Consider the following 27,039-nt stretch of genomic DNA (forward strand, 5'->3'; position numbering starts at 1 on the left):
ACCACTTTAAAATTAAAAATGTATCATTAGAATGCATTCTAACCAGCAAATATCTGTTTTCATTGTTGGAATGTGAAAGCTATTTTCACACGTTGCCCTTGTCCTTCTAAGTGATGGAAGGAGCCTCAGTAAATTATTATAGAGTGTGACAGAAAACCCATATTTTACACATCTATCAGAGTGGATTAAATGCTGTCACAAATTTTTCTGTTATTATAGACAGTAGACCAGAGAAACACTCTAATCAAGTTGAAACACAGTGATCTAACTCGTGTAAATTGAATCAACAAGAAGCTTAGCTTTCAGAATGTTACACTTAAAGATTCAGCATGGTTTCTCTTTAGAGCCTTAGGACATGTCATCATGTTGAAAGTAATATTATAAATGCAACTTTGTGTTATAGTCAGATACCTAAACCTCATGCCAACAATAATAACTGCAGTTACATAGTGCCTTTAATGGAAAAAAACTTACCAAAGGCATTTTACATCAGCATAACCAGAACATAATAGCTGTGGTATGGAAGTTTAAATTCTTTAAAGATTACGACAAACACTGAGTTTCTCACTCAATGTCCTTTTGCTCTCAAACGTAACTCTGTACCCAATGGCCTTTCAACAGAGACTTCCAGCTAATTTGGGGCAGAAAGATCTGGTGAAGTCACTGTCCAGACTGAATCATACTCACTGAATCAAAGAGGCAATATGCTTCTCGCTATTTAATTACAAAAGAATAGCTTATTATAAATATTGAACTGTAGCAATTACTATTAATGACCTGCAGTGTTTCCATGACCGTGATTATCCCAATTAATTAACTCTTGGAGTTTCCAATTCTCAGCTTCAACAATCTGCATCTATAAGCAAATTCATAGCTAATACTATTTAGAGTGACCTGGCAAGTTCCTCTCGGCAGAATTATACAAGGGGCAATGATTTAATTCCATTCATGCTTATTCTGCATTTACAAGGACTTCTAATTAAAAAAATGCACTGTGATCTAAAATTGATAGCCAGCAAAGAGTCAACACAGAACTCCCTTCCGAACAGCACTGTGAGTGTCTACACATGCCAAAGATTACACTGGTTCAAGAAGGCAACTCGCCATCACTTCCTCCAGGGCATTTAGAGATGGCCTAGCCAGTGATGCCCACATCCCATGAACAAATTTAGGGAAAAAACATACTGAGTAAAGAGACTGGAAAGAGAATATGGTGCAGTCATGGTCATTTCTGTAAGCATGAAGTGGTAAATCTTGTGAATATAATCTTCTTCAGCATTTCTTGGTTGATAGTACTGCTTTGAGGCCTTCAGAACTTTTGCAGTTAGTGGTCATAATGGCTGCTTTTCTTTAAAGCCTTTGCTTCTTTCTTCATCACCTGAAAACATTTGAGAAAGGAAATAACTGAACTCATTAACACTATGGCACACCAGTCACAGAGGGAATAGTGCAAGTTATACAGATAAAGTTCAAACAACACAGTTAACAAATCTGAGTTATACTGCTGACTAACTGCCAGCTGTGTATCAGTCTCTGGCCACAGAATGTAAAATCTTCTACATCCTTTCCTTGTCAGTATCTGAATATATTACAACTCTGTGATAATAGCCTGATAAGCCCGTTTTAGATAATCTGATGTTGGTTGAGGGATAAATATAATATAAAGAACTTTCCTGGCCTTAAAATGTATGTGATTTTTCCTCATCTATCTGAGAAGAAACTCTAAATTTTTGTTTACATACATTTAAAACATGGCATTTTTAACAATGCAGTGCCCCTTCAGTACTACATTGGAGTGTGGAGCCTGGACATTAGGCTGTAGTCTCGGGAATGAGACTTAAACCAACTGTTCTGACTCAGAGACAACTGACACCTGCAGCTTAACCAGTCGACTCTTGTTGGGATCTCTGATTGCTGGCATCTCTATTCTGAACTCCAAAGGAAATATTGTTGGGTACCTTTGGAGTTTCAAAATTCCTGTTTTTTCTACGCAACCTTTCTCTTTCCATTATGTTAGCCAAATGATCCAACGCTGTTTAAATACTAAAGTCATAAGTCATTTAAAAAAAGATTGGCTTATATGACGTTTGGAAGAACTGAATTATTGCAAACCAATGCCAACAATGAGAACTGAGGAAAAAAACAGCGAGGTTGGGACGGTACACAATATCCAATTTAAATTGTGAACAGCTGAAAGACATTAAGACAACCATCAGGAGTTACCTTTTATAATGAACCTTTGTGATGAGCATGTGCTGTAATGTTTTCTGTGGTCAGCTGTCACTTGGACAAGGTATCAGAGGATTATCAGCTCTATTTAGTGGTACTGCAGTAAAAAGGAGTCAGCATCTCAAAGATGGTGGAAAGGCAACATAAATAAAGGTTTTTAGGATTGGCATCTGGAATGTGATTGGATTCAAACCAAACTTAACTGCAGGGGAGGAGCTGGAGCTTTATTACAGTAATATACCTATTAATCAGTTAATTGCAGGGGAAGGAGGTTGTAATATCTTTAATAGGTCACATAGTCTGACCTTACCCCTTTCAATATTCTTTGCCGTAGTTCATTCTGAGTCAGGGGCCTCTCCTCCTCATCAGTCACTGGAGACTCCACGTCACTGTCATTATCATTTCTGGAAGAGTTAGATTTTTACCCATCACTCAATGAACTCTCCAATCCACATCATCAGGGAAGAAATGTAACTGTAATCTCTTTGCACTCCCCTCTGACCACCTCTCATCACCAATTTTCACCTCTACTGAATACAGTAACTAGTTAACATTTAGACTAGCATGTTTTACATTTACATTCTGCCTTGTCTTTTTTCATTCAAAGTGGGCTGCTGCTCTGCTAATACTATATTTGCACTGTCCCCAAAGACCAGTTTTGCTCCTGGTGTACTTTGTACCAATTCCTCATGTGAGCCACCCTACAGGGGGGCAGTGAGAGGGTAACTGCACAGCTTGTTTGGGAAATGGTGTGAAACAAAGTGATTTATAAACCAAGAAGAAAATTATGAATTGAAAATATGAATCAGAACAGCTTGCAATCTCCACGTATTCATGATTATGTTGATCTCTGCCCCCCCCCCCCCCCCCCCCCCCCAATTTACTGATGGATTTGAGATGGGAGGTACAGACCCTGTGCTGGGAGGTTCAATGTAAACCGGTGGTGGAGGCTTTTTCAGATTCTGGCCCATTAACAAAATGGCAGCTTCCCGTGGGTCATAAGGCTTGTCATAATCCTGGAATGAAAAGGATGTAGAATAGTAATTGACAGCATTGTCAAAGAGACTCCGCATGCATGAACACGGCCTGAACTGACTTTAATCAGCTTTCTGTATAAACCTTTACCTGAGTCAATTCAGGACTAGTATCAGACTCCACTTAAAAGATACTGTTCAGCTCATGGTACTTATGTGAGTTCTTTCACTATGTCAGCTCACACAATTGTCAGCTGAGTGGTCATTAGAATAAAAATATCTACAGAAGTGGAAATCGCTTTCTTCCCTCCTGCAAAATTCAAAATAAACCATGAAAGCAGAGTGTGCATGGAGGACATAATTTATCAATACCTTAGATGCAAGATAGGATTGGATAGACAGTAGTTCATTGGTGCGCTGTTCAATGAGGCCCAGGTACTGCATTACATTATTATCCCGGATTCCAGATGAAGATCCCAACATTTCATCCAAAACAGATCGATCACAGCTCATTCCATTAAATAGTGAATCAATTTCTGTAGATGGAATAACTTCCAGTTAAAATGCTCTTTCACATATATAACATTTTATTCAAAAGCATAGAAAAGAATCCTATAGTGTGGAAACAGTCCATTCAGCCCAATAAGTCCATATCTACTCTCTGATGAACATACTACCCAGACTGACACCTGTCTCCAGGCAACCCCCCCCACCTCGTATCCCTGTAATCCTGCATTCCCCATGACTAATCCACCTAACCTCGGCATCCCTGCCCACTATGGGCAATTAAGCATAGCCAATCCACCTAACCTGCACATCTTTAGGCTATGGGAGGAAACCCACGCAGACAGAGGAAAAAATGTGCAAATTCCACACAGATAGTAACCCAAGGCTAGAATTGAAACTGGGTCCCTGGCCCTGTGAGGCAACGGTCCTAACCACTGAGCCACCGTGCCATCTATTGAGGCAGTGTGCCACCCGTATCTTTAACAACTCATTGATATCCCAGCCTGGAATCACAGTCATAAATGCAATCTTGTTCAGCAAACATAGGAAACACGTGTTCACAAATGACATTATATTTGAGCCATCTACCTGACAGGATAAGCTTCTTCCTCCAAACCTCAGTGGATACAACTGTCTTCCATTACCTGGCTCCACTAAACCAAGTCAATTATTTCCAAAAGCCCACTTCTAGAGCACCCACCTCCAAACTTAGTCTCAAAAAACAACAAGATTCCACCCAGTAATTTAACATGTTACTCTCAGAAAGAAATCTATTAAATTTGCCTTTGAATAGATCATATTTACTGATCCACCATCTTTCTCAGGGCCTGTTCCACAGATTGGCTCACTGAAATCTTGGGTCAGATTTTGCAGTTGTAAGGACACAGAAACTGTCAGCACTTGCTATCATTGTGTATTGAAGCTGGCAGCATCTGCTGTCATCGACCTATGCTTAGTAAAACTCAGAAGGTGCTGCCAGTGATTCCCTGCTCCATGACAGGCTGGGCCATTGAAATTCCCAAAGACAGCAATCATTATTAGTCACTGATCTTATAACTGATCTGAGAACTTGTCTTCTTAGCTATAATAGTGGTATTAAAAATCCCTGAAAAAGTTATTCCTTGCTATTAAGGAATGTTGTATTAGCTCACTGGGCAACCCCTTTGACCTGGAAGACTTTTTTAAAAACTGTGGAATGCCAAAATTTTCCAATTTATGATGAATGTTTGAATTTTTTAAACATAAAAATGACTTTTTTTTAAGAACCTATAGTATTTGAACAATTACTTCAATATTTATATTGTAATTTTATTACATTCTCTAAAACTTATAAAATGAAATATAATCAGCATATTTTAATTCATAGCTTGCCACCTGTGGGAATTCTTCAATTTATTGGCCACTAACTGGCTTTATGGTAGCTTTATAGTTGCTGGATGTTTGGAGAAACCCTTCACTTGATGCCAAATTCAATTTAAGCCCAGAAAATAAATGCTACAAAAGGTTGCCGGATCTTTATGAGTAGCTATGTTTGTTGTCAGTGATTTGTAACTTCACTTCATTTATTGACACAAAATTCTGGCCATTGTTTGCTCAAGAGTTAGAAAAACCCATCTGGTTCACTAATGTCCTTCAGGGAAGGAAATCTGTAAACCTTACCTGGTCTGGCCTATACATGACTCCAGACCCCCCCAGTAATATTGTTGACTCTTAACTGCCCTCTAGACAATTAGGGATGGGAAATAAATGCTGGTCTAGCCAGTGACAGCCATGTCCCATGAGTGAATTTTTAAAAAAGATATATTTGAATTTATATGCTTCCACACCCCTGTCCCTTCAGGTACTGGACATATTATCCAGAAGTATTGCTCTGGAGAAAGGACAACAGCTTATTGTGGTTGATAATATCTCATAGGAGGACTGTCAAGTATCTTTGGATCCATACTTCAGCTAAAGTGAACATCTTCAGAAGTGGAGGTGACAAAGACAGGATGAAAAGACATTCTAACAGTAGAACTTTGTCTTCCATTGACATTGCTTAAATTGCCCTCTTGGATAGATGTTTGTTACAGTCTCAATTCTTCATCATCTGCAGAACAGTGTGAAGTCATGAAATGATTTGTAGACTTATCGACTGTCTCACCAGCGAACAGTTCATCCATGTCTGTAATAATTTTCTCCCAGTCAGTAACAGGTTAGTCCTATGTAGCAAGATGGCTTTTATGAGTTCTCTCTACCCGTGCAAGACAGAGGATATCCGCTTTGGATGCTACCTTTGATTTCCAAGCTAAAGTATGGTCTCCATTTATTTTGACAGTTCTGGAGGGGTTTCAAATCCTATATCTTCTGACTGAAGTAGGCATACAATCACTGAGCATGTCACTGATATAATAAATAAATATGCAATAAATATAAAAGTTTTTGTTTACTTTCTTTGAGTTGGTCGAGTATTTTTCTGATCCCTTTGATTCTGTTGTCATATTTGGTGGCCTGTTTGCTTGCTTCCTCCTGTTGAGTTTCGATCTTCTTTAGAATAACTTTATGTTCTTGCTCCCTTTGTTGTTCTTGTGATTTGAAGACTTCAATTTGTGCCTGGATCTACATTAAAAAAAAAGTGTGCAGGAGAGGAACTGAGTTGTCAGAGGATTGAATGGGTAAACTAATGCTCTTCAACTTTAAAGGAAACACTTTCAAAAGGAGCCTTCTTCAGAAATGAATGTAGGAACCTACATTTATATGATGCTTTTCAAAAACACAAGATATGCCAAGTGACAGTTTTCACAGTCACTTAATTAATTTTGATGTGCAGTTGTTGCTATTTTGTGGGGAAATGTAACAGCCAACATGGCTGCAGTAGAGTCCCTAAAACAGCAATGAGATACTGACCAAATAATCCATTTTTAAGTCATATTTGTTGAAGGATAAACATTGGCCAGGATACCTTTGGAACAAATAATTTCATAAATATCCTTCCCTTCAGATTCTTTTTTTAGGCTTCACCAGTTCATGTAAATTTCCGGATCTTACTTCTCACTAATGATGCTGGACAACTTGAATACTAAGAATTGCATTGAGCTGTCATAAAGGTGACTGTCACCAAAGAATTTTACTCCTGCACTACTGACTGATGTCCTCCCAGATGATCGAACACCTCTCTGCAGACATAGATTGAAAATGGGTTTGGAATCTGCCTCAGTGGGTCACTGAAGTTGGCGCCAGTCTCCACACCCTCTACCCATGTTTCTGAAGAATGATTAGTTATTAAAAATAAAATATATGTTTGTAAATACTTACATCAGCAATCTCCTCCTGCAGTCTCTCAATTTCACTGTTCTGCTCATTGATGTAATTAAACAATGCAAAGTTCCGATCTTCCACTGTCAGAGAAAAACACTGTGTAATTTGAGAGTTAGAATGAAGATATTTAGCCCTTTTCCAACTGTTAAGGAGGTAACAGAAACCTTAATCTCTCATGCTGCCATTTCAACAGTCATTACCACCAACACCCTTGGATTACTGATGAAAAGTAATTGAGTTAAAATTACAACAACTCTGATGGGAGGAGTGTGCATATAATCAAGTCCCACTACTCATGAACCATACGAAAAATATAAATGTCTATTGAATCAAAGCAGCAAATTTGTCTCTCTTTTATATTAGTTTCAGAGTATGAACTCAAAAAAAGACTCATTTGTTATAAACAAGACTTATTCTTCAAATGTGACAAAAGTAAGGAACTAAATTACTATTCAGAATAAAATTATATCCCCTTAATCCCAAACACTTGTTCATATACAGACAGATAACTCAGCTCTGCATGGGTTTGGAAAAATAGGTAAAAAAGGGAATAACAACACCATCATAGTCAAGAGTATGAATTCAATAATTAGAATGAGTTGATTTCTCACTTTTGCTTTGATTCCCTGTCAAGAAGTTCAATTTGCTGAGAGTTGCAGAATTATGGAAGATCTTCAGACCAGATTTCAGATTCAGATGGGAAATAGCTAGAAGTTATGATTTTTAAAACTTTATGAGATTTTCAAAGTACTTTTAGCTAATTCTGCTTTACGGTTTGTTTCTTGCTAACAGAGAGAGCTGCTTTCCACTGCAAGTATCTTCAACAACAACTCATATTCAAAATTTGTGAATACACCTGTTAGAAAGAAACTTAACAAAATTAGCCAAGACCACCAAAACTGGAAACAAGACAATTTATTTTACGATCTTGCAAGAAAGGGCGTCAAATGCTAAAGCAAATGAGCATTGAAACAAGTATACAGTTATACCTTTGAGCAGTGTGAGGTCACCTCTCCCGACTCCTACATTACCCAATCACCCTAGTTCTCTGCCTAACTTGTGACCTGACTGCCCCTACGTGGCTTCTCCTTATCTTGATTAGATTCTACTTCTATCTCCTTGGGCCGTTAGCTGCAACCGTTTTGTAACTATATTAACACTTGCTGTGCTAGTGTTTTCTATTGTTCTGCTTTTCTGCCTGCTCAAACTTGTTTTTCCCAGAAGTTTGCTAATCTGATCTTTGCCTGCAGTTGCCCTCTATACTTGTTTGTCAGCGCTATGCTTAAGCTTGTTATCAGTACCCTTTTTGCTACATCTGCGAAAACAACAACCTTCCCCATTTCTCACACACCCAGCAACAAAATGCACAGACTCTGGGGTTTTTTCTACATCAGTTTTTCCAGCAATTGAAGGCATGAAATTCAGTTCTTATCTCTCTCAAAAGCTCCAGAGTTTCTTTAAAAATAACTTGCTTTTTCAGTAAATAATAAACAATCCACAGTTTTCTTTGACCCCTTGACATTTGATTTCTAAGAAATCACATGATAAAGCCTCCTCGACCCAGAAATGTCCAGATAGTTCCATATTCCAGTTCCTCACAGTCCAGAAATATACATGTGTATTCCTCACAAAATGTTAACTTTGTTTCTTTTTTTCACAGATGCTTGCCAGCCCTACAGAATATGTTCAGTGATTCCTGTTCTTATTTCTAAACAGAGTTACTTAATGGACAATTATTTCTGTTAATAAAACATATCCTGCTATAATGACACTGCTACTGTCTGTTAAGCATTAGAATGGTGGGGTCCTTGTGTTTCTTAAGAGTAGAATTTTAAACAATGCTGGGATTGCTTTGTGATGGTACAACCGCCATCACATTTAAAAAAAAATGAAAGACAGCATCTTGAGAACTGATGATCCCTGATCAAACAGCATAACCAGACACCACAATACACATTCTGTGATTGACTCCTTCCCTTACTCCACCCCGCCCACCCACTGTTACCATGACTCCTAATTCCAGGTCCCTCCATCAGCCCTCACACCCTCTCCCCTGAACCAGAGAAACTGGTTCTGACTGTGCTATTCAACTAAATTTTCTCCCTCATGGTGCACTGAAAGTGTTGCCTCACCTTCTTTGAACTTTGCCACCACCACATTCAGATTGTCCTCTCCTGTGAGTGCTCGGATCTGCTGGAAGGCAGCTTCATACATCTCCACAGTCTCTTCCCTTGTGTCCTTCTTTTTCCTTGCTGAGTCTCCACGTTCTGAGGATAAGATTTAAGGACACCAGTGAATATTAAAGAGAGATTTGCATTTATGTAGCAACTTTAAAGAGTGATACAGTAGTGTCTGAGTATATATGGAGTTGTAATTTAGAGAGTTTGAGCTTAATTCCCACAAGTCCAGTTTGAGAATTTGAATTCAGTTTTCAAAAATCTGTTGTCAGTAAATTTGACCACAAAGCTGTCAGATTGTAATAAAAACACAATTGGATTACCACAGTCCTTCAGGGAAGGAGAACTGCTGCCCTTACCTGGTCAGGATCTCCATTTGTCACTGATGTTAACTTAACTACCCTTGGAAATGGCCCAAGAACTTTAGAAATAGGAACAGAAGTAGAATATGTGGACTCCATGACCATTCATCACAATCATGGCCGTTCTTCTACCAAGCTTCACTTTTCTGCCCAATGCTCCATTCCTTTCTGACTGAGAAACTCAGTTGTATCATTATTGCTTAAATATACATGGACAATAAATGCCAAACTTGCTAGTGACATCTGCACTTTGAGAATTAAAAACACATGCCCCTCATGCAGCACACTCCTACTATTAACCGATGTTTCTGCTAATGAAGGGATTTTTAACATTATTTTTACCTCGCTTGTGGAAGCCGTGTAATGCCTCATCTTCACTCAATCGCTCCTGAGTTTTAATTCCCATAAACTCCTTCAGTTTCCTATCGTGGTCAATAACTCTTTGAAGTTCCTTCATCTCAGCCGCATGCAGTGCCAGGTCCTTTTCTGCCTTCTCCTTAATTTGCTGCATCTTTGTCTGTGCCTCATCCCTACATCAGATCATCGCAAGGAGATCAGTCAGAGCTCAGCTGTTCCAATCTTACACAGAAAAAGAAATATTCTCTTCCACTCTTATTGCAAGATGCTGATTCCTTTCTAGAGTTTGCTTCCACAGACACAGGCCACCCCTCAGTACATCAGTCTTAGCAAAACCAACATTTTTGCCCATTTTCTAGCTGTCTTTGAGAAAGTAGCACTGGTTATTTCCTTGAACAATTGCAGTTCAATATTTTGTACTGGCTCTTGAGATAACTGAGTGGTTTTCCAGATCACTTAAGAGTTAACTACATGCTTTAACTGTGATGGTGTGTACCTGTGTTGTGCTGGACCACAGGGGGTTATTAAAGTTAGGCCAGATCCTGTCCATAACCAATCTCCGTGGAATTGTTAGCTAGGGATCAGGAACAAGGCTGTTGTTCCCTGATTCCAGCCCTTGGGTACTCAGCCCAATCACAGTGTTTTAATTGCTTGAAATCAGTTAACTCAATGCAGGCTGTGATCTATAACCTTGCTGGTGGATATGCCACATCTTTGCACTGCTTCAACTGGGAATGTACAGGGAATTAATTGCAAACAGCTCCCTCTTTGCGTCTTAAGACTCTTGATATCAGGTTGGAACTCTGAAATATAAATGCATTCCAATGCCACAGTATTTCATTTGTTTTATATTCTCCAAATTGGAAACAGCTATATGCAGAACTAAAGAGGAAAGCAAGGTGTAGGACAGGCTGCTTGTGCTGGGGTAATCTCTAGGCCATTTTTATCAGCTATACTGAGTTCAGTTTCACACACGCAATGTTTCAGTCATATCCAATGCACTGGCAGCAATTCACGTAAATGGGTTTCCAGCATTCTCCATCATTCTGACCTCAGTGTGATGGGATATTTCAGAACACTGGTGATCTGTTATCTGTTAATACACATAAATAGAGTTGAGAAGGTTGTCCCATGGGTGTGATATCTCACCTAGCTTCGTATGCAGCAGTTGAAGTGTCAATCACAGAACCAATTTCCTTTCGAATCTCGAGAAGTTCCTGATCAAAATGAGAGAGGCACGTACAATAGCTGGGGTTAGACCACATGACAGGGAATGCTACTCCACTGCTACACAAATACAACAGCATCACTGCCCCTTCAGTGCATGATTGGCCAACACCACAGGAAAGAATGTAGAAACTATTCAGTTCCCACCTTTCAATTAAATCATGACTAAGAGCGAGTAGTCTGTCTTGTATGTTACTTTGTAACTCGGTGCAGAACACAGTTTATTCAGTTTATTTCTACAGACCCTAGCTTTTTTTTTGTGGAAAGTGGTGTTATTGGCTGGCCAGCATTTAGTGCTTGTCCCTTGTTGCCCTCAAGAAGTTGCTGGTGAGCTGCCTTTTTAAACTGCTGCTATATGTTGACCCACAATACCCTTAGAAAGGGATTCTAAAATTTTAGCAAAGAAACTGCGAAATATTTCCAAGTCAGGATGGTGAGTGGCTTGGAGGGAAACATGCATGTGATGTTGTTCCAATATCTGCTACCTTCCTTCTAGGTGGAAGTGGTTGTGGGTTTGGAAGGTGTTATCTAAGGATCTTTGGTGAATTTCTAAAGAACGTCTTGTAGATTGTACAAACTGCTGCTACTAAGCATGGTGGAGGGAGTGGATGTTTGTGGATGTCGTGCCAATTGGGATGCTTTGTCCTAGATAGTGTCAAGCTTCTTGAGTGTTGTTGAAGCTGCACCCATCCAGGCAAATGGATAGTATCCCATCACACTCCTGGCTTATGTCTTGTCAATGATGGATAGGTTCTGGGGAGTCAGGATGTTAGTTACTTACTGAAGTATTCCTAGCCTTTGACCTGTTCTTATAGTCAATGTGTTTATATGGTGAGTCCAGTTTAGTTTCAGGTCAATAGTAACACCCACATTGTTGATAGTGGGGGATTCTGTGATAATAATACCATTGAATGTCAAGGGGCAATGGTTATATTGTCTCTTATTGGAGATGGTCATTACTTGGCATTTGTGTGGTGAAAATGTTACTTGCCACTTGTCAGCCCAAGCCTAGACATTGTTCAGATCTTGCGGCATTTGAACATGAACTGCTTCAGTATCTAAGGAGACATGAATGGTGGTAAGCATTATGCCATCAGTGGCAAACATTCCCACTTCTAACCTTTTGATGGAGGGATAGTCATTGGTAAAGCAGCTGAAGATGATTGGGTCTAGGACACTAGCCTGAAGAACACCTGCGCAGGTATCCTGCAGCTGAGATGAATGACCACTAACAACTACAACCATCTTCCTTTGTACCAGGTATGACTCCAATCACTTAAGTTTGTCCCCTGATAGATTGATTCTAGTTTTGCTAGGGGTCCTTGATGCCACACTTGGTCAAAGACAGCCTTGATGTCAAGGCCTGTCACTCTCACCCCAACTCTGGGATTCAGTTCTTTTGTCCATGTTTGAAGCAAGACTGTAATGAGGTCAGGACTGAGTGTCCCTCGCAGTCCATGCTGGGTGTCACTGAGCAGGTCATTGTTGAGCAGGTGCTGCCTGATGGCCCTATTAATGACATCTACTTTCACTTTACTGATGATCAAGAGTACTGATGGGGCGACAATTAGCTAGGTTGGATTTGTCCTGCTTTTTATATACAGGGCATACCTGAACAATTTTCCACATTATCAGGTAGGTACCAATGTTGTAACTGTTCTGAAAGTGCTTGGTTAGGGGAGTGGCAGGTTCTGGAGCACAAGTCTTCAGTACCATTGCCAGAATGATGTCAGGGCCTGGAGACTTTGCAGGATCCAGTGTTCCAGAAAAGGCACAGTGGCTCAGTGGTTAGCACTGCTGCCTTATAGCACCAGGGTCTCTGGTTCGATTCCAGCCTTGGGTGACTGTCTGTTTGGAGTTTGCATATTCTCCCTGTGTCTGCAATCTCGCAGGCCAGGTGAATTGGCCATGCTAAGTTGCCCATAGTGTTAAGTGCATTAGACAGAGGGGAAATGGGTCTGGGTGGGTTACTCTTCAGAGGACTGGTTGGGCTGAAGGGCCTGTTTCCACACTGTGGGCGGCACGGTGGCACAGTGGTTAGCACTGCTGCCTCACAGCGCCTGAGACCCGGGTTCAATTCCCGCCTCAGGCGACTGACTGTGTGGAGTTTGCACGTTCTCCCCGTGTCTGCGTGGGTTTCCTCCGGGTGCTCCGGTTTCCTCCCACAGTCCAAAGATGTGCAGGGTCAGGTAAATTGGCCATGCTAAATTACCCGTAGTGTTAGGTAAGGGGTAAATGTAGGGGTATGGGTGGGTTTCGCTTCGGCGGGTCGGTGTGGACTTGTTGGGCCGAAGGGCCTGTTTCCACACTGTAATGTAATCTAATCTAAAAAAAAAAATCTATCTATTTCTTGATATCATGTGGAGTGAATCAAATTGGCTGAAGACTTGTATCTGTGATGCTGGGGACTACTGGTGGAAGCTGAGCTTGATCAACCACTTGGTATATCTGACTCAAGATTGCTGTGAATGCCTCAGCCTTATCTTTTGCACTGATATGTTGGTCTCTTCCATATTTCTGGAGCCTCTGCCTCCAATGAGCTGTTTAATTGTTCACTACCATTCATGACTAAATGTATCAGGACTGCATAGCTTAGTTCTTGTTGGTTGTGGGATCTCTTAGCTCTGTCCATCACTTGCCGTTTATGCTGTTTGGCATGCAAGTAGTTCAGTTTGATAGCTTCACTAGACTGACACCTCATTTTTAAGGTATGCCTGCTGCTGTTCCTGCCATGCCCTCTGGCACTCTCCATTGAACCAGAGTTGATCCCGAGGCTTGATGGCTATGGTTGAGATGGGGATATGCCGGGCCATGAAGTAATAGATTATGCTGGAGTACAATTATGCTGTAGTTGATGACCCACAGCATCTTGTGGATGTCCAGTCTTGAGTTGCTAGATCTAAGTCTGTCCTATTTAGCATGATGATAGTGCCACACAATACCATGGAGGTTACTCTCAATGTTAAGGTAGATTTCATCTCCACAAGGACTGACACTGTCATGGCCAGATGTATCTGCAGCTGGCAAATTAGTAAGGATGAGGTTAACTATGTTTTTCCTTCTTGTTGATTCTCTCACCACCTGCCACATAACCAGTCTAGCAGCAACGTCCTTTAGGAACTGACTAGCTTGATCCATAGTGATGTTGCCCAGCCACTCTTGATGATGGACTTTGAAATTCTACACACACAATACACTTTCCGCCTTTGCCATCTTCATTTCCTTCTCCAAATGTTGTTCAACATGGAGGAGTACTATTTCATCAGCCGAGAAGATGGTATGTGGTATCCAGTAGGAGGTTTTCTTGCCAGTGTTTAACCTGAAGGCATGAGATGTCATGGAGTCCAGAGTCAATGTTAAGGACTCCCAGGACAGTTCCCTCCCGACTGTTTACTACTCTGCTGCCACCTCTGTTAGGTCTGTCCTGGAATGGTGATGCTGATGTCTGGGACACTGTCTGTAATTGTTGTCATGATTCCGTGAATATGACTATGTCAGGCTGTTGCTTGACTAGTCTGTGAGATAGCTCTTTCAATTTTGGGAGAAATGCACAGAAGTTAGTAAGGAAGATTTTGCAGGGTCGACAGAGCTGTTCTTGCTGTTGTCTTTCTGGTGCCATGTGGTCCATCCGGTTTCAATTCTTTGTTGAGACTTTGTAGCGATTGATACAACTGAGTGGCTTGCTAAACCCCCCCCCCCCCATTTCAGAGGGCAGTTGAGAGTCAATAACATTTCTGTGGGTCTGGAGTCCATGGAGACAAGACCAGGTGAGGATGGCAGACTTCCTTCCCTTAAGGACATTAGTGAGCCAAATGGGTTTTTCCAACAATCCACAATGGTTTCATGATCATCGGTAGATTCTTAAGTCCAGATATTTTTTATATTTGCTGGTGCAAGATTTGAATTCAAGACCCCAGAACATTAGCTGAGTTTCTGAATTAACGGTCGATTGATGATACCACTAAGCCATTGCTTCCCCTAGTTCCTCATTCCTCATCTAAATCTTGTCTACATTAATGCCCATCCCTTTCCTGTCCATTCCCCACCATGGCGGTCACAGTCCAGATGTTCTTGCGTTGTTTTTGGAGTGCCCCACATTGACTTACCATCTTTCTGTGCTGCATATGGAGATGTCTGCTCTCTGTTGTTCACTTGCTGTACAACAATAAGATTGAGATTTTCCCAAATGGGTCTAAATTAGATCACTGGTTTGAATTCCACCCTAGCCAGTTATGAAATCGAATTCAATAAATTGGATGATATGTCAGTAATTACAGGGCAGCAGATGGCCAGCATGTCTACATACATTCCTCTTTTCCCACTATGTGGTTAGCTTGTCATGAACTTGCAGTAGCTAGGGATGGGCAATAAACACAAATCTCTTCAGAGTCACCCAAGAAAAGCAAACTAAAAGCTAAGTATCGCCAAATATCTTTTGCTGTGAAAGACAAACGAGCTTCAATAAACATTTGCTGCAGGTTGGCATCAAAACCGCCATGCTGAAGTGGGGCTTTTGAGTCAGAGAACTTGGTCTGCAGTCCCTGAGTACCTCATACTTTGAGCAAAATGGCAATATGCCAGGAATGAAAGACTATCCAAAATGAGACAAACAAGAATGATTTTCAATACTTACTTTTCCCAGTTTCTTCTGGAGCTGCTCAAACCTTCCACGCTCAACACGTAGAGTGTCAATCTGCTCCCTCAACTCCCCATTCCTCGTAAGCTGGGTATTAAACTTGCCCAGGGCCTGCAGATGAGGGGCAGTAATGACTACAGATTATTTCAAGTGAAAGGACAGTAGAGTTGTCAATTTTGGTTGGGTGTATTCCTGGAAAAGTCATCACCTGGCTACTTATCTCCGTCCACTGCATCTCCACATATTCACAATGGGTTGACCAACACCTCTGTCCTTATGATGCCCATTTTCCCATATTATATGGAAAGTAAAAAGATTCATTTGCAGTAAATTTAATGTCCAGAGAGTGGGACTGCGTAAAATGTTAAAAATATTAAAATCTCAAATTTGACACAACCGTGACCAATTTCAGGTTTAACAGAGACAGACAGTGGTGCGCAATAAGCCCACTTCCAGGAAGAAAGCTGACTATAAAAATATAATGAGGCTAGGAGATTCACGTTTAATCTCTTTTCCAGACTCTCTGACCAGGTTCCAAGACCATGGGAAGACTAATAACTCAGGGGAGGCATGGGAAAGTTTTAGGGAAAAGGTAAGTGTTCTGGATGTAGGTTCGCTCGCTGAGCTGGAAGGTTCATTTCCTGATGTTTCGTCACCCTACTAGGTAACAACTTCAATGGGCCTCCAGGTGAAGCACTGCTGATAATTTCTGCTTTTTATTCATGTTTAGGTTTCTTTGGGTTGGTGATGTCATTTCCTGCTCTTTTTCTCAGGGGACGGTAGATGGGGTCTAACTCGATATGTTTGTTGATAGAGTTCCAGTTGGAATGCCATATTTCTAGGAATTCTTGTGTATGTCTTTGGCTTGTCCCAAGATGGATGTGTTGTCCCAGTTGAAGTGGTGTTCTTCCTTATCTCTATATAAGGATACTAGTGAGAGAGAGTCATGTCGTTTTGTGGTTAGTTTTCTGCCCCTTTGTCCAATGTAGTGTATGTTACAGCTCTTGCGTGGTATTTTGTAAATGACATTAGTTTTGCTTGTCTGTCTAGAGTCTTTCAAGTTCATTAGCTGCTGTTTTAGTGTGTCGGTGGGTTTGTGGGCTACCATGATGCCAAGGTGTCTTAATAGTCTGGCAGTCATTTTCGAGATGTCTTTGATGTCGGGGAGAGTGGCTGGGGTTTCTGGACGTGTTTTGCCTGCTTGTTTGGGTTTGTTGCTGAGAAATCGGCGGACTGTGTTCAGAGACATGCATGAGAATTCCTAGAAGCATAGCATTCCAACAGGAACTCTATCAACAAACACATTGAGTTAGACCCCAACTACCACTGCCTGAGAAAAAGAACAGGAAATGGCATCACCACAGGAAATGACACCAAACCAAAGAAACTCAAACATATAAATAGAAAGCAGGAATTATTAGCAGTGCTTCACCCAGAGGCCCACTGAAGATGTTACCTAGTAGGGTGATGAAACATCTGGAAATGAACCTTCCAGCTCAGCAAGCAAATCTACATCCAGAACCTCAATCTGAGCTACAAATCTTCTCAAAGCTGGCTAAAAGTTAAGTATCCTTGAAGCACTGCCAATGGATTCTCCCTGCGCCCCCAACAAAATTACCTCCTCCTCATGGATCCCTTCCCAATTAAAACATCATATCACCCCAGGGTCAGATATTGGACCAGAAGCCCCTTTCACTCCCAGAAGTAGCTGGAGGCTCTTTACCTGGGTCTGTGTGCTGCTCTGGAGAACCCTTTGGCTGACCAGGAGCCAAACCTGTCAACGAAGCTGACTCAGGGCAGGAATCTTGTCAAATAAAATACACTGGCTGTGGGAGTAAAACTCTCCAGCAAGAAAACTGGACTTGGAGGGTTCCCATTTGAAATCCCAATTCCTTCTTGGAAAACCCACTTGTTAATATCAGGGCCTTTTGTTACTCGTTTGGATAATTCTTGACTGTCCATCAAAAAGCCAACTTTCCTTACCTTAAATATTTCAAGTAAGAAAGTCTTTCGCCAATGATTTACTTTTGGGTTTTGTTTGTAGCAGTTTTCTAAAGTTTAATCTTAATTTCCTGAAAGCTCCAGGTCAATCCTGGAAGTTTGGCAACTTAATGGAATCAATTGGGAGCCAACCCATTTCAGTTCTAAATCCAGTAAAAGACCCTGTAGATCAATCTATGTATGATACTACAGATGAACCTTTGAACTATGAGCCCGCTATGGAAGAAACTGCAATACACAGCTTATGAAAAGTAGAAACATATTGTCAACTTTAATAGCTACATCTCATTACTGCCAAAACAAACCATTGCTTAACCCAGCAGAGCATTTAAAAAGGATTGTAAATTTAACATCTGCTTTGTGATAGGTTTTGTTTTACCTGACCTGTTTGGACATGTTATGATGTACCTCTGTGGCCATCATATCCTGAAGTGAGATTTGAACCCTTACCTTCTGGTCTAGAGGTAGGGATAGAAACCTTTGTATTGCTTCATATTAAGTTAGCTGGGCAGCAACTGAAACAGTTGATAACAGGCATTAATGTTGTTGGGACCAAAGCAAAGTCCCAGCTCCCAAAAGAATCCATTGTATTCACTCATTCTGGTTGGCTATATGCCAGTTGGTTGTGTTATGTTTGTTCGGTTTTGTAAAGTGAGACAGCACTGACTTTACAGTGTGAAATATAGTTGAGAGAGAGCGCAGGAATGCCTTGTTTGATACATCAAATACTAGCAAAACTAGCAAGTCGAGCAACATACAAGACAATGTCAATCTAATTGATCATTCAATATTTGTTTTGCAAATTTTCTATGTATTTTGCTCCCTGATTGCTCATGACAGTATGTGGAAATGAATCTTGATTTCTATCCAGTGGTCCTGCTGGAAAATGTTCAGCTCTGATATGTTCAAATATTGATGCTTGTGGTCATGCATGAAGCAAGACAGAGCCCCAAAAAGAGGTGAACAAAAGGGAGGCAGTCACTTCATGACTGTAAAAGGACTCCCTTTTTATATCTCTGAGCTTCTAGTCTTCTGATATTTTGGGTCTCACCATTTCCTGTCATTACTTTGAATTAATTGGTCAGCAGCATTGTCTGTTATTGATTGCTGATGTTTTCCTGTTCATGGTCACATTCTGAGAATTCTTACCCTGTCCAACCTGTCCTCCATGATTCCAATGTTCTTCACTGCTTGTTCATTCATCAGTTGAACATTTACATTTTTACTCAAGCCCTTCTTCTGCTCAAAGATCTTTTGCTTCAATATTTTTATCTATTAAAAAGAAGTTGAATAGAAAGATAACTTCTATAAACAATCAACATTATATGGAATAAGAAATAACTGCACAAATAGGGTGGCGCATGTGGTGCCATTATTTAAGAAGAGTGATAAGGAAAAGCCAAGGAACTATAGACCAGTGAGCCTGATGGTCAGTGCTGGGTAAGTTGTTGGAGAGACACTGAGAGACAGGGTTTACATGTATTTGGAAAGGCAAGGACTGATTTGGGGTAGTCAGCATAGCTTTGTGCATGGGAAATCATGTCTCACTAACCTGATTGAGTTTTTTGAAGAGGTGATAAAGAAGATTGATGATGGCAGAGTGGTATGGACTTCAGTAAGGCATTCAACAAGATTCTGCATGGTACATTGGTTAGAAAGGTTAGATCACATAGGATCCAGGGGGAGCGAGCCAATTGGATACAAATTGGCTTGAAGGTAGATACAGAGGGTTGTGGTAGAGAGTTGTTTTTCAGACTGGAGGCCTGTCACCAGCAGTGTTCTGCAAGGATCAATGCTGGGTCCACTGCTTTTCATCATTTATATAAATTATTTAATGTGAATATAGGAGGTATGGTTAGTAAGTTTACAGATAACACCAAAATTGATGATGTAATGGAGAGTGAAGAAGGTTATCTCAGAGTACAACGGTACCTTGAGGGGCCAATGGGCAGAGGAATGGCAGATGGAGTTTAATTTAGATAAATGTGAGATGTTCCATTTTGGCAAGGCAAATCAAGTCAAGACTTATAGTTAATGGTAGGGTCCTGGGGATTATTGCTGAACAGAGACCTAGGGATATAGGTGCATAGTTCCTTGAAAGTGGAGTTGCAGGGAGACAGGGTGATAAAGGAGGTGTTTGGCACAGTTGCTTTCAATGCCTAGAGCATTGAGTAAAGGTTTGGGATGTCATGTTGCGGCTGTACAGGAGATTGGTTAGGCTACTTTTAGAATACTGCATTCAGTTCTGGTCTCCCTGTTATAGGAGAATGTTGTTAAACTTGAAAAGGTTCAGAAAAGATTTACAAGGATGTTGCTGGGATTGGAGGGTTTGAGCTGTAAGGAGAGGCCAAATAGGCTTGAGTTTTGTTCCCTGGAGAATCAGTGGCTGAAGAGTGACCTTATAGAAGTTTACAACATCATGAGGGGCATGGATAGGGTGAAAAGCCAAGGTCTTTTTTCTAGGGTAAGGGAGTCCAAAACTAGAGGACATAGGTTTAAGGTCTGAGGGAAAATATTTAAAAGGGGCCTGAGGGGTGTACAAAATTTCAGATTTGACCCCAGCTGTTAGCCTGACTATTGTTGGATTAGAGAGGAGAATGCTCTTTAAACACTTCCGTTGACTCTGGCTGGAAAGTGTGGATGTTGGAGTAAGGGCAGAATTGGCTTCACTGTTCTACTAACATATTCTCCTCCCACTCTTTATGTCCAGTCACACCTGAAGAAAGGTCACTGGAGTAACAGATCCCAAGCTGAGTTTTTGTGTTAAATGGTACACTTAGGGAAACATTAACACTGGTTTGATACAGGGCAGATAAGATTGTAAAATACAGTGGGTACAAGAAGCATTTTATTCCTGCTCCTTCCTGAGTTTAGAAGTATTATCCAGACATCTGGAGTGTCCTCAGAAGCAAAGATTCTGTTCTGTTAAGAGAGTGTCTGAACCCACCGTAACTATGGCAATAAAGGCCAAGCAGCGGTTTTGCTGGAAATACCACCTCGTTCCAATACTGTACACCAGCATAGTCCGCTTATTTTTCCTGTTTGGATATTCTTACCTGAGCCATCCCCAATTTGGGTTCTTTCTCACACCCCTCACCCGCTTTGCAACTGGACCTCTATCCACTCCCACCAACCCCATCCCTAAAGCCAGGTATCTTCCCCCGCTGGAAAACCACCGACTGTCCCAGGACTGCCTCTTGGACCCAGGATGTGGCCTCTGAGCTGCCCAAGGTTCTATCACTTCCCTTGTGCTTTGGGCTGTAAATTGCCCAGTGGTTTGTCGAAGAGGCCCAGTCAAGAGAATCTTCAGAATCTCCCACTGTCACTCCCAGATAGTCTCACGATATGTTAGACCATGTTCCACTCCAGAAGTTCCTAATCACCCCAGTGAGTTGTGAGTGACCATTATCTGCACCTCATGTTCAAGATCCATGATCATTTGCTTCTCTCTAGCAATTTGGTCCTCCAGTTCTTCCTGGTAGCTGAGCATATTCTGAACACTTTCAATGTTTTCCTGGTCCTCTTTCTGGTTGTGTTTACTGTCTAACAGCCTTAGGTTCAACATTAGCTCCTCACGTTCCTTTTCCAGGTTCTCAATTTCCGCCCTGGCAAAACCAGAAAGATCAGGAATTAATGCTCTCGTAAATAGTGAGCATTAAAATCAGAAAGAATAGTAACTTATAAAACTTATAACTTATGCCAAGATAAACTATCAATGAAGGGTGGCTCAGTGGTGCCTCACAGCACCAGGGACCAGTGTTTGATTCCAGCCTTGGGTGATTTTCTGTTTGGAATTTGCACATTCTCCCCATGTCTGTGTGTGTTTCCTCCAGTTGCTTTGGTTCCCTCCCACAATCAAACATGTCCAGCTTAGGTGGAGTGGCCATGCTAAAAAATTACCCTGTAGCATCCAAGGATGTGTAGGTTAGGTGCATTTAGGGGCAGGGACTAGGTCTGGGTGGGATGGCCTTTGGAGGGTCAGTGCAGACTTGATGGACTAAATTGTTTCCTTCTGCTGTCAAGGGATTCTAATGATTCCAATATTAAACACTTCCAGGACAGACACAGCAAGGGTTAAAAACCATGTAAACCTTCTACGTTGTCCCATCAAAAACTCCATCAGCTGATACTGGGCAAATTTATCCTAGTTTCAAGAAATAGTCAATTCTGATTCCTCTGGTATATTTGAAGGTGATTGAATGAATGGTAGATTTTCACCATTAATGGTACCTATTTGGAAGAGGGAATTTTCTGTCCAAATATTCAAACCCTTAGAGCCCTTAAATGTCATTTCCTGTTCTTTTTGTCAGGGGTGGTAAATGGGATTCAAGACATAATGTTTGTTGATAGAGTTCCAGTTGGAGTGCTATGCTTCTAGGAATTCCACACATGTCTCTGTTTGGCCTGTCCTAGGATGGATGTGTTGTCCCAGTCAAAGTGGTGTCCTTCCTCATCTGTATATAAAGATACTAGTGAGAGTGGGTCATGTCTTTGGATCAAAAAAGACATGACCCACTCTCACTAATATCCTTACATACAGATGAGGAAGGACACCACTTTGACTGGGACAACACATCCATCCTAGGACAAGCCAAATAGAGACACCCTCGAGAATTCCTAGAAGCATGGCACTCCAACCGGAACTCTTTCGATTCGCACATTGACTTGGATTCCAATTACTACTCCCTGAAAAAAAACAGGAAATGACATCACCACCGGATATGACATCACCAACCAAAGGAAACCTAAACACATAAATAAAAAGCGGGTCATACCATTGGTGCTTCACCAGAGGCTCACTGATGATATTACCTAGTATGGTGATGAAACATTTGAAACGAACCTTCCGGTTCAGCAAGGAAACCTACATCCAGAATTTCAACTTGAGCTACAAATCTTCTCAAAACTTGCTGACTGTATTTTCATTCCAACCTCAGCCTGGTGAAGGCTGCTAATACTTACAACTGTTTCCTGAGCAGCTGCTGTGACTCAAGCGTGTAGGCCTGGCGGTCTCCTTCCATGATTCGAAACTGATGCTGCAGCTTTGCCAACTCTGTTTCAGCTGTAAGAGAATAGCCAAGATCTCAGAGAGCAGTAAGGGGCAGATTGAAGGAATGAGAAGGAATTGACATAATAGCTTTCACTCCTCTGAAAATGGCCCAAACATGAAACCTAAGAGGTGGATTTGGTGGAGATTGGTTAACACAGGGAAGATGAATGCATTGTACTTTTAAAAGCACCAGGTGTCTAGTATACAGGTAGTTGACGAGTACACAAAAACCTCCAAACCAACACAATTTAGATACCAAACACATTTCCTACCAAGTCCCTCCATGTCTCCATTACTTGCATTGGAATGATTGCTTGAGGCACTCCCACGAGGCATTGTTATCTTCTAGATTATCTATGGGACACAACAATACATTTTATTGATATCTCAAACAACAATAGCATGCTTGCTTCCCTCTCAAATTTTCACCTGTGACTGTATTAGTTGACGTAGAGAGCTTTGATGGACAGTCAATATCCTGTAGCTTTGAAGTCTCTGATCATCCTACACTCCACAGTTCATTGAATCACAGAAGTGTTATTGTGCAGGAGGCCTTTTGGCCCTTTGCATCACCCTTAGCTCTTCAAATTAACATAATTACTTACAGCCAATCTCCTTTTTCCCATACACCTGCACATTATTTCAATGCAAATAATCATGTTGAATTTTACACATGGAGCTGCACACAAAGTATTACTAGTGCTGAATTCAGACAGTGTTTAGTGCAGGAATATGCAACTTTCTATCTGAAACCAGAATATGCCCAGAGGGAACATTTAAAGTGATACATGCCAGTGAATGCTTCATGTACAGTTCTTCATTGAACCCATAATCTCATACTAAACTAGGAGTATATTTAAGAAGGAAATCAGTAGGGCAAAAAGAGAACGTGAGATAACTTTGGCAAATAGGGTTAAGGAGAATCCAAAGGATTTTATAAATACATTGAGGACAAAAGGGTAACTAGGGAGACAATAGGACCCCTCAAAGATCAGCAAAGCAGCCTTTGTGTGGAACCACAAGAGATGAGGGAAATACTAAACAAGTAATTTGCATCAGACTGGAGGCCTGTGACCAGTGGTATGTCACAAGGATTGGTGCTGGGTCCACTGCTTTTTGTCATCCAAATGATTTGGATGTGAACATAGGCGGTATAGAGAGTAAGTTTGCAGATGACACCAAAATTGGAGGTTTAGTGGACAGTGAAGAAGGTTATCTCAGAGTAGAATGGGATCTTGATCAGATAGGCCAAAGGGCTGACAAGATGGATTTTAATTTAGATAAGTGTGAGACGCTGCATTTTGGAAAAGCAAATCTTAGCAGGACTTATATACATAATTGTAATGCCCTGGAGAGTGCAGGTTCATAGTTCCTCAAAAGTGGAATCTCAGGTAGATAGGATAGTGAAAAAAGCATTTGGTATGGTTTGCTTTATGAGTCAGAGTATTGAGTACAGGAGTTGTGAGGTCATGTTGTGGCTCTACAGGACATTGGGGCAGCCACTTTTGGAATATTGTGTACAGTTCTGGTCTCCCTGCTATAGGAAGAATGTTATGAAACTTGAAAGGGTTCAGAAAAGATTTACAAGGATGTTGCCAGGGTTGGAGGGTTCGAGCTATAGGGAGAGGCTGAACAGGCTGGGCTGTTTTACCTGGAGTGTCGGAGGCTGAGGGGTGACCTTATAGAGGTTTATAAAATCATGAGGGGCATGGATAGAGTAAACAGCCAAGCTCTTTTCCCTGGGTTGGGGTAGTCCATAACTAGAAGGCATAGGTTTAGGGCACAAGGGGAAAAATTTAAAAGGGACCAAAGGGGCAGCTTTTTCATGCGAAGGGTGTTGCATGTATAGAATGAGCTGCCTGAGGAAGTGGTGGAGGCTGGTAAAATTACAGCACTTAAAAGGTACGTGGATGGGTACATGAATAGGAGGGATATGGGCCAGGTGTTGGCATATGGGACTAGATTAATTTAGGAAAACTGATTGGATGGATGAGTTAGACTGAAGGGTTTGTTTCTGTACTGTACATCTCTATGACTATATGACTCTAAATGTTCAAAATCCATTTCAGTATTTCCTAGAGGGTTGAGTATTTGGCTGAAGCCACATAAGTTTCAGTTTTTTCTATCCTTGAGGACTTTCAGCAACAAGCCTTGTTGAGATGTTCAAGGAGTATTTAAGAAGGTTAGACAGTTTCATTGGCTGGTTTGGATTTCTTAAGATCTTACCAGGTGGGACTTTAGCCTCAGAAACACTCACTTTAGGAAAACTTCAGACCAAATTACACTGCAGCACCAATGTGGAGGGTTATTGCAGTGTCTCCACCCGCCATGACATCGGAGACCTTTTAGATTAAAGCAAGGACTGCGGGAAACGACACTTTTTCTTTTGTAACCATTCGGACTGAAATCTGCCTGGATTGTATGGCATTGTAATGCAACGAAATCAAAGCAACGAAACTCGGGAATGGGCCCCCGTTGGATCAGTGGGCACATTGCCAGTTAATCGAACAAAGTCTGTTTTCCGGGTTCAGATCATACAGCTTGCAAATCGGCAGCAGGACAGTTGGGGGCAAAGTTGGAGCAAAATATCGGGACCTACCCCAGCTGGAGAGTGCAGTGAGAGCCGGAACCGAAACGTTTGTCCAGAAAGTGCTGCCCTGAATAAGGGGTCACCGGACTCCAAACGTTATCTTTGTTTCTCTTTCCACAGATGCTGCCAGACCTGCCGAATTTCTCCAGCAATTTGTTTTTGTGTTTCAGAAAATGTTGTTTATTTCAAGAGGCAACGTTGTTAGCAACGGTGTCCAGGGTTAGGGCTAACAGCCAATCCGGGGCCAGGTTCGATTTGGATACACCGCTGTTGCCGTGGCTCCGGGGGACAGGCGGAACTGAACGGAGCTTCACGTTTTATTTAAAGAGGCCCCAAACCTCTGCGCTTGTTGTAGAGGTTCGGCTTCAGTCTGCACTCTTTGATTTATGAGTCGGGTGTCTAGTAAACTTACTCAACCGAGAACTGGAATCACAAACCTAAAATATACACCATACGTGTTTTTCCTTCTACATGTGCGAGTGCCTCACCAAGAGACATCCATTCATTCTGAATTCTTCATGAATTTCCATCAATAGCGCAGCAAATTTCAAATCTCCTGCTCCAATTCCCGCCCAACTCTCCCGCTCTTCGGTAACAGATTTAACCGTAACCACCAGCGTATCTTTATTCCTCTATTTTTGAGAATTGTAATATCCGTCGGTACCCACTCCATTGCCTTGAGTGTGTACTGTATTCTGGACTGACGTTGCTGAGCTGTGCAGAGGAACAGTTGAAAACAGAAAATGCTGGCGATCACAGCGGGTCAGGCAGTATCCATGGAGAGAAAGCAAGTTAAGGTTTCTGGATGTCCTCTTTCAGATTAAATAATTGGACTCCCTGTTAGCCTTTAGGTGAACGTTAAAGATTCAGTGAGGAGCTGCTGTATGGGAGAAGAATTCACATTTTTGGATCATTGGAATCTCTTCTGGGGTGGAAGTGACCTGTACAAGAAGGACGGATTGCATCTGAATTGGAAGAGGCTTAATATACTAGCAGGGAAGTTTACTAGAGCTGCTGGCCAGGATTTAAACTACTGACGGGGGGGGGCGGGGGGGTGGTTGCAGGGAGACAGTGAAGAATGAGATCAATATGTGACTGATACAGTTGGGAAAATAAGCAAGTCAAACAACAGGGCAGGCAGGAACAAACCAAAGAGCAAGATAGGACTGATAAATTAAACTGCATTTATTTCAATGCAAGAGGCCTAACAGAGAAGGCAGATGAACTCAGGACATGGTTAGGAACGTGGGATACCATAACAATTACAGAAACATGACTTAAGGATGTACAGGACTGGCAGCTTAATGTTCCAGGATACAAATGCATCAGGAAGGACAGAAAGGGAGGTAAGAGAGGAGGGGTAATGGTGTTTTTGATAAGGGATAGCATTACAGCTGTACTGAGGGAGGATATTCCCAGAAATACATCCAGGGAAGTTATTTGGATGGAACCGAGAAATAAGAAAGGGATGATCACCTCATTGGGATTGTATTATTGAACCCCTAATAGTCAGAGGGAAATTGAGAAACAGATTTGTTAGGAGATCTCAATTATCTGTAAGAATAATAGGGTGGTTATGATAGGGGATTTTTAACTTCCCAAACATAGACTGGGACTGCCATAGTTTTAAGG

General features: G+C 41.4%; 1 protein-coding gene across 2 annotated transcripts; it reads right to left on the reverse strand.

Moving 5' to 3' along the window:
• Positions 1-644: 644 nt before the first annotated feature.
• odad1 (outer dynein arm docking complex subunit 1) lies at positions 645-26,282 on the reverse strand. 2 transcript variants are annotated; one of them, XM_043675937.1, is made up of 15 exons: positions 25,417-26,282; positions 23,090-23,171; positions 22,730-22,829; positions 21,183-21,372; positions 18,917-19,039; positions 15,764-15,877; positions 11,053-11,120; positions 9,889-10,076; positions 9,140-9,274; positions 7,005-7,087; positions 6,140-6,308; positions 3,576-3,739; positions 3,142-3,245; positions 2,540-2,633; positions 645-1,378 (listed from the first exon to the last, which is right to left on the reverse strand). In XM_043675937.1, the coding sequence occupies exons 2-15, from the start codon at positions 23,151-23,153 to the stop codon at positions 1,325-1,327; spliced, it is 1,650 nt and encodes a 549-aa protein (XP_043531872.1). In that variant the 5' UTR covers positions 23,154-23,171; positions 25,417-26,282; the 3' UTR covers positions 645-1,324. The 2 variants fall into 2 exon arrangements, with proteins under 2 accessions (XP_043531872.1, XP_043531873.1); XM_043675938.1 differs by lacking the exon at positions 23,090-23,171 and having other exon boundaries at positions 25,417-26,281.
• Between the last annotated feature and the right edge of the window lie 757 nt (positions 26,283-27,039).

Source organism: Chiloscyllium plagiosum, chromosome 34 (genome assembly GCF_004010195.1).
Source record: "Chiloscyllium plagiosum isolate BGI_BamShark_2017 chromosome 34, ASM401019v2, whole genome shotgun sequence".
Classification (NCBI taxonomy): Eukaryota; Metazoa; Chordata; class Chondrichthyes; order Orectolobiformes; family Hemiscylliidae; genus Chiloscyllium; species Chiloscyllium plagiosum.

Coding starts and splice junctions, on each gene's coding strand:
- odad1 (XM_043675937.1), bottom strand. CDS start 23,153: ATGCCTCGTGGGAGTGCCTCAAGCAATCATTCCAATGCAAGTAATGGA. Junction 15,878..18,916: donor TGGAGGACAGGTTGGACAGG/GTAAGAATTCTC, acceptor CCTCATCTGCAG/GCCCTGGGCAAGTTTAATAC. Junction 3,740..6,139: donor ACTCGACCAACTCAAAGAAA/GTAAACAAAAAC, acceptor TTCCATCTACAG/AAATTGATTCACTATTTAAT.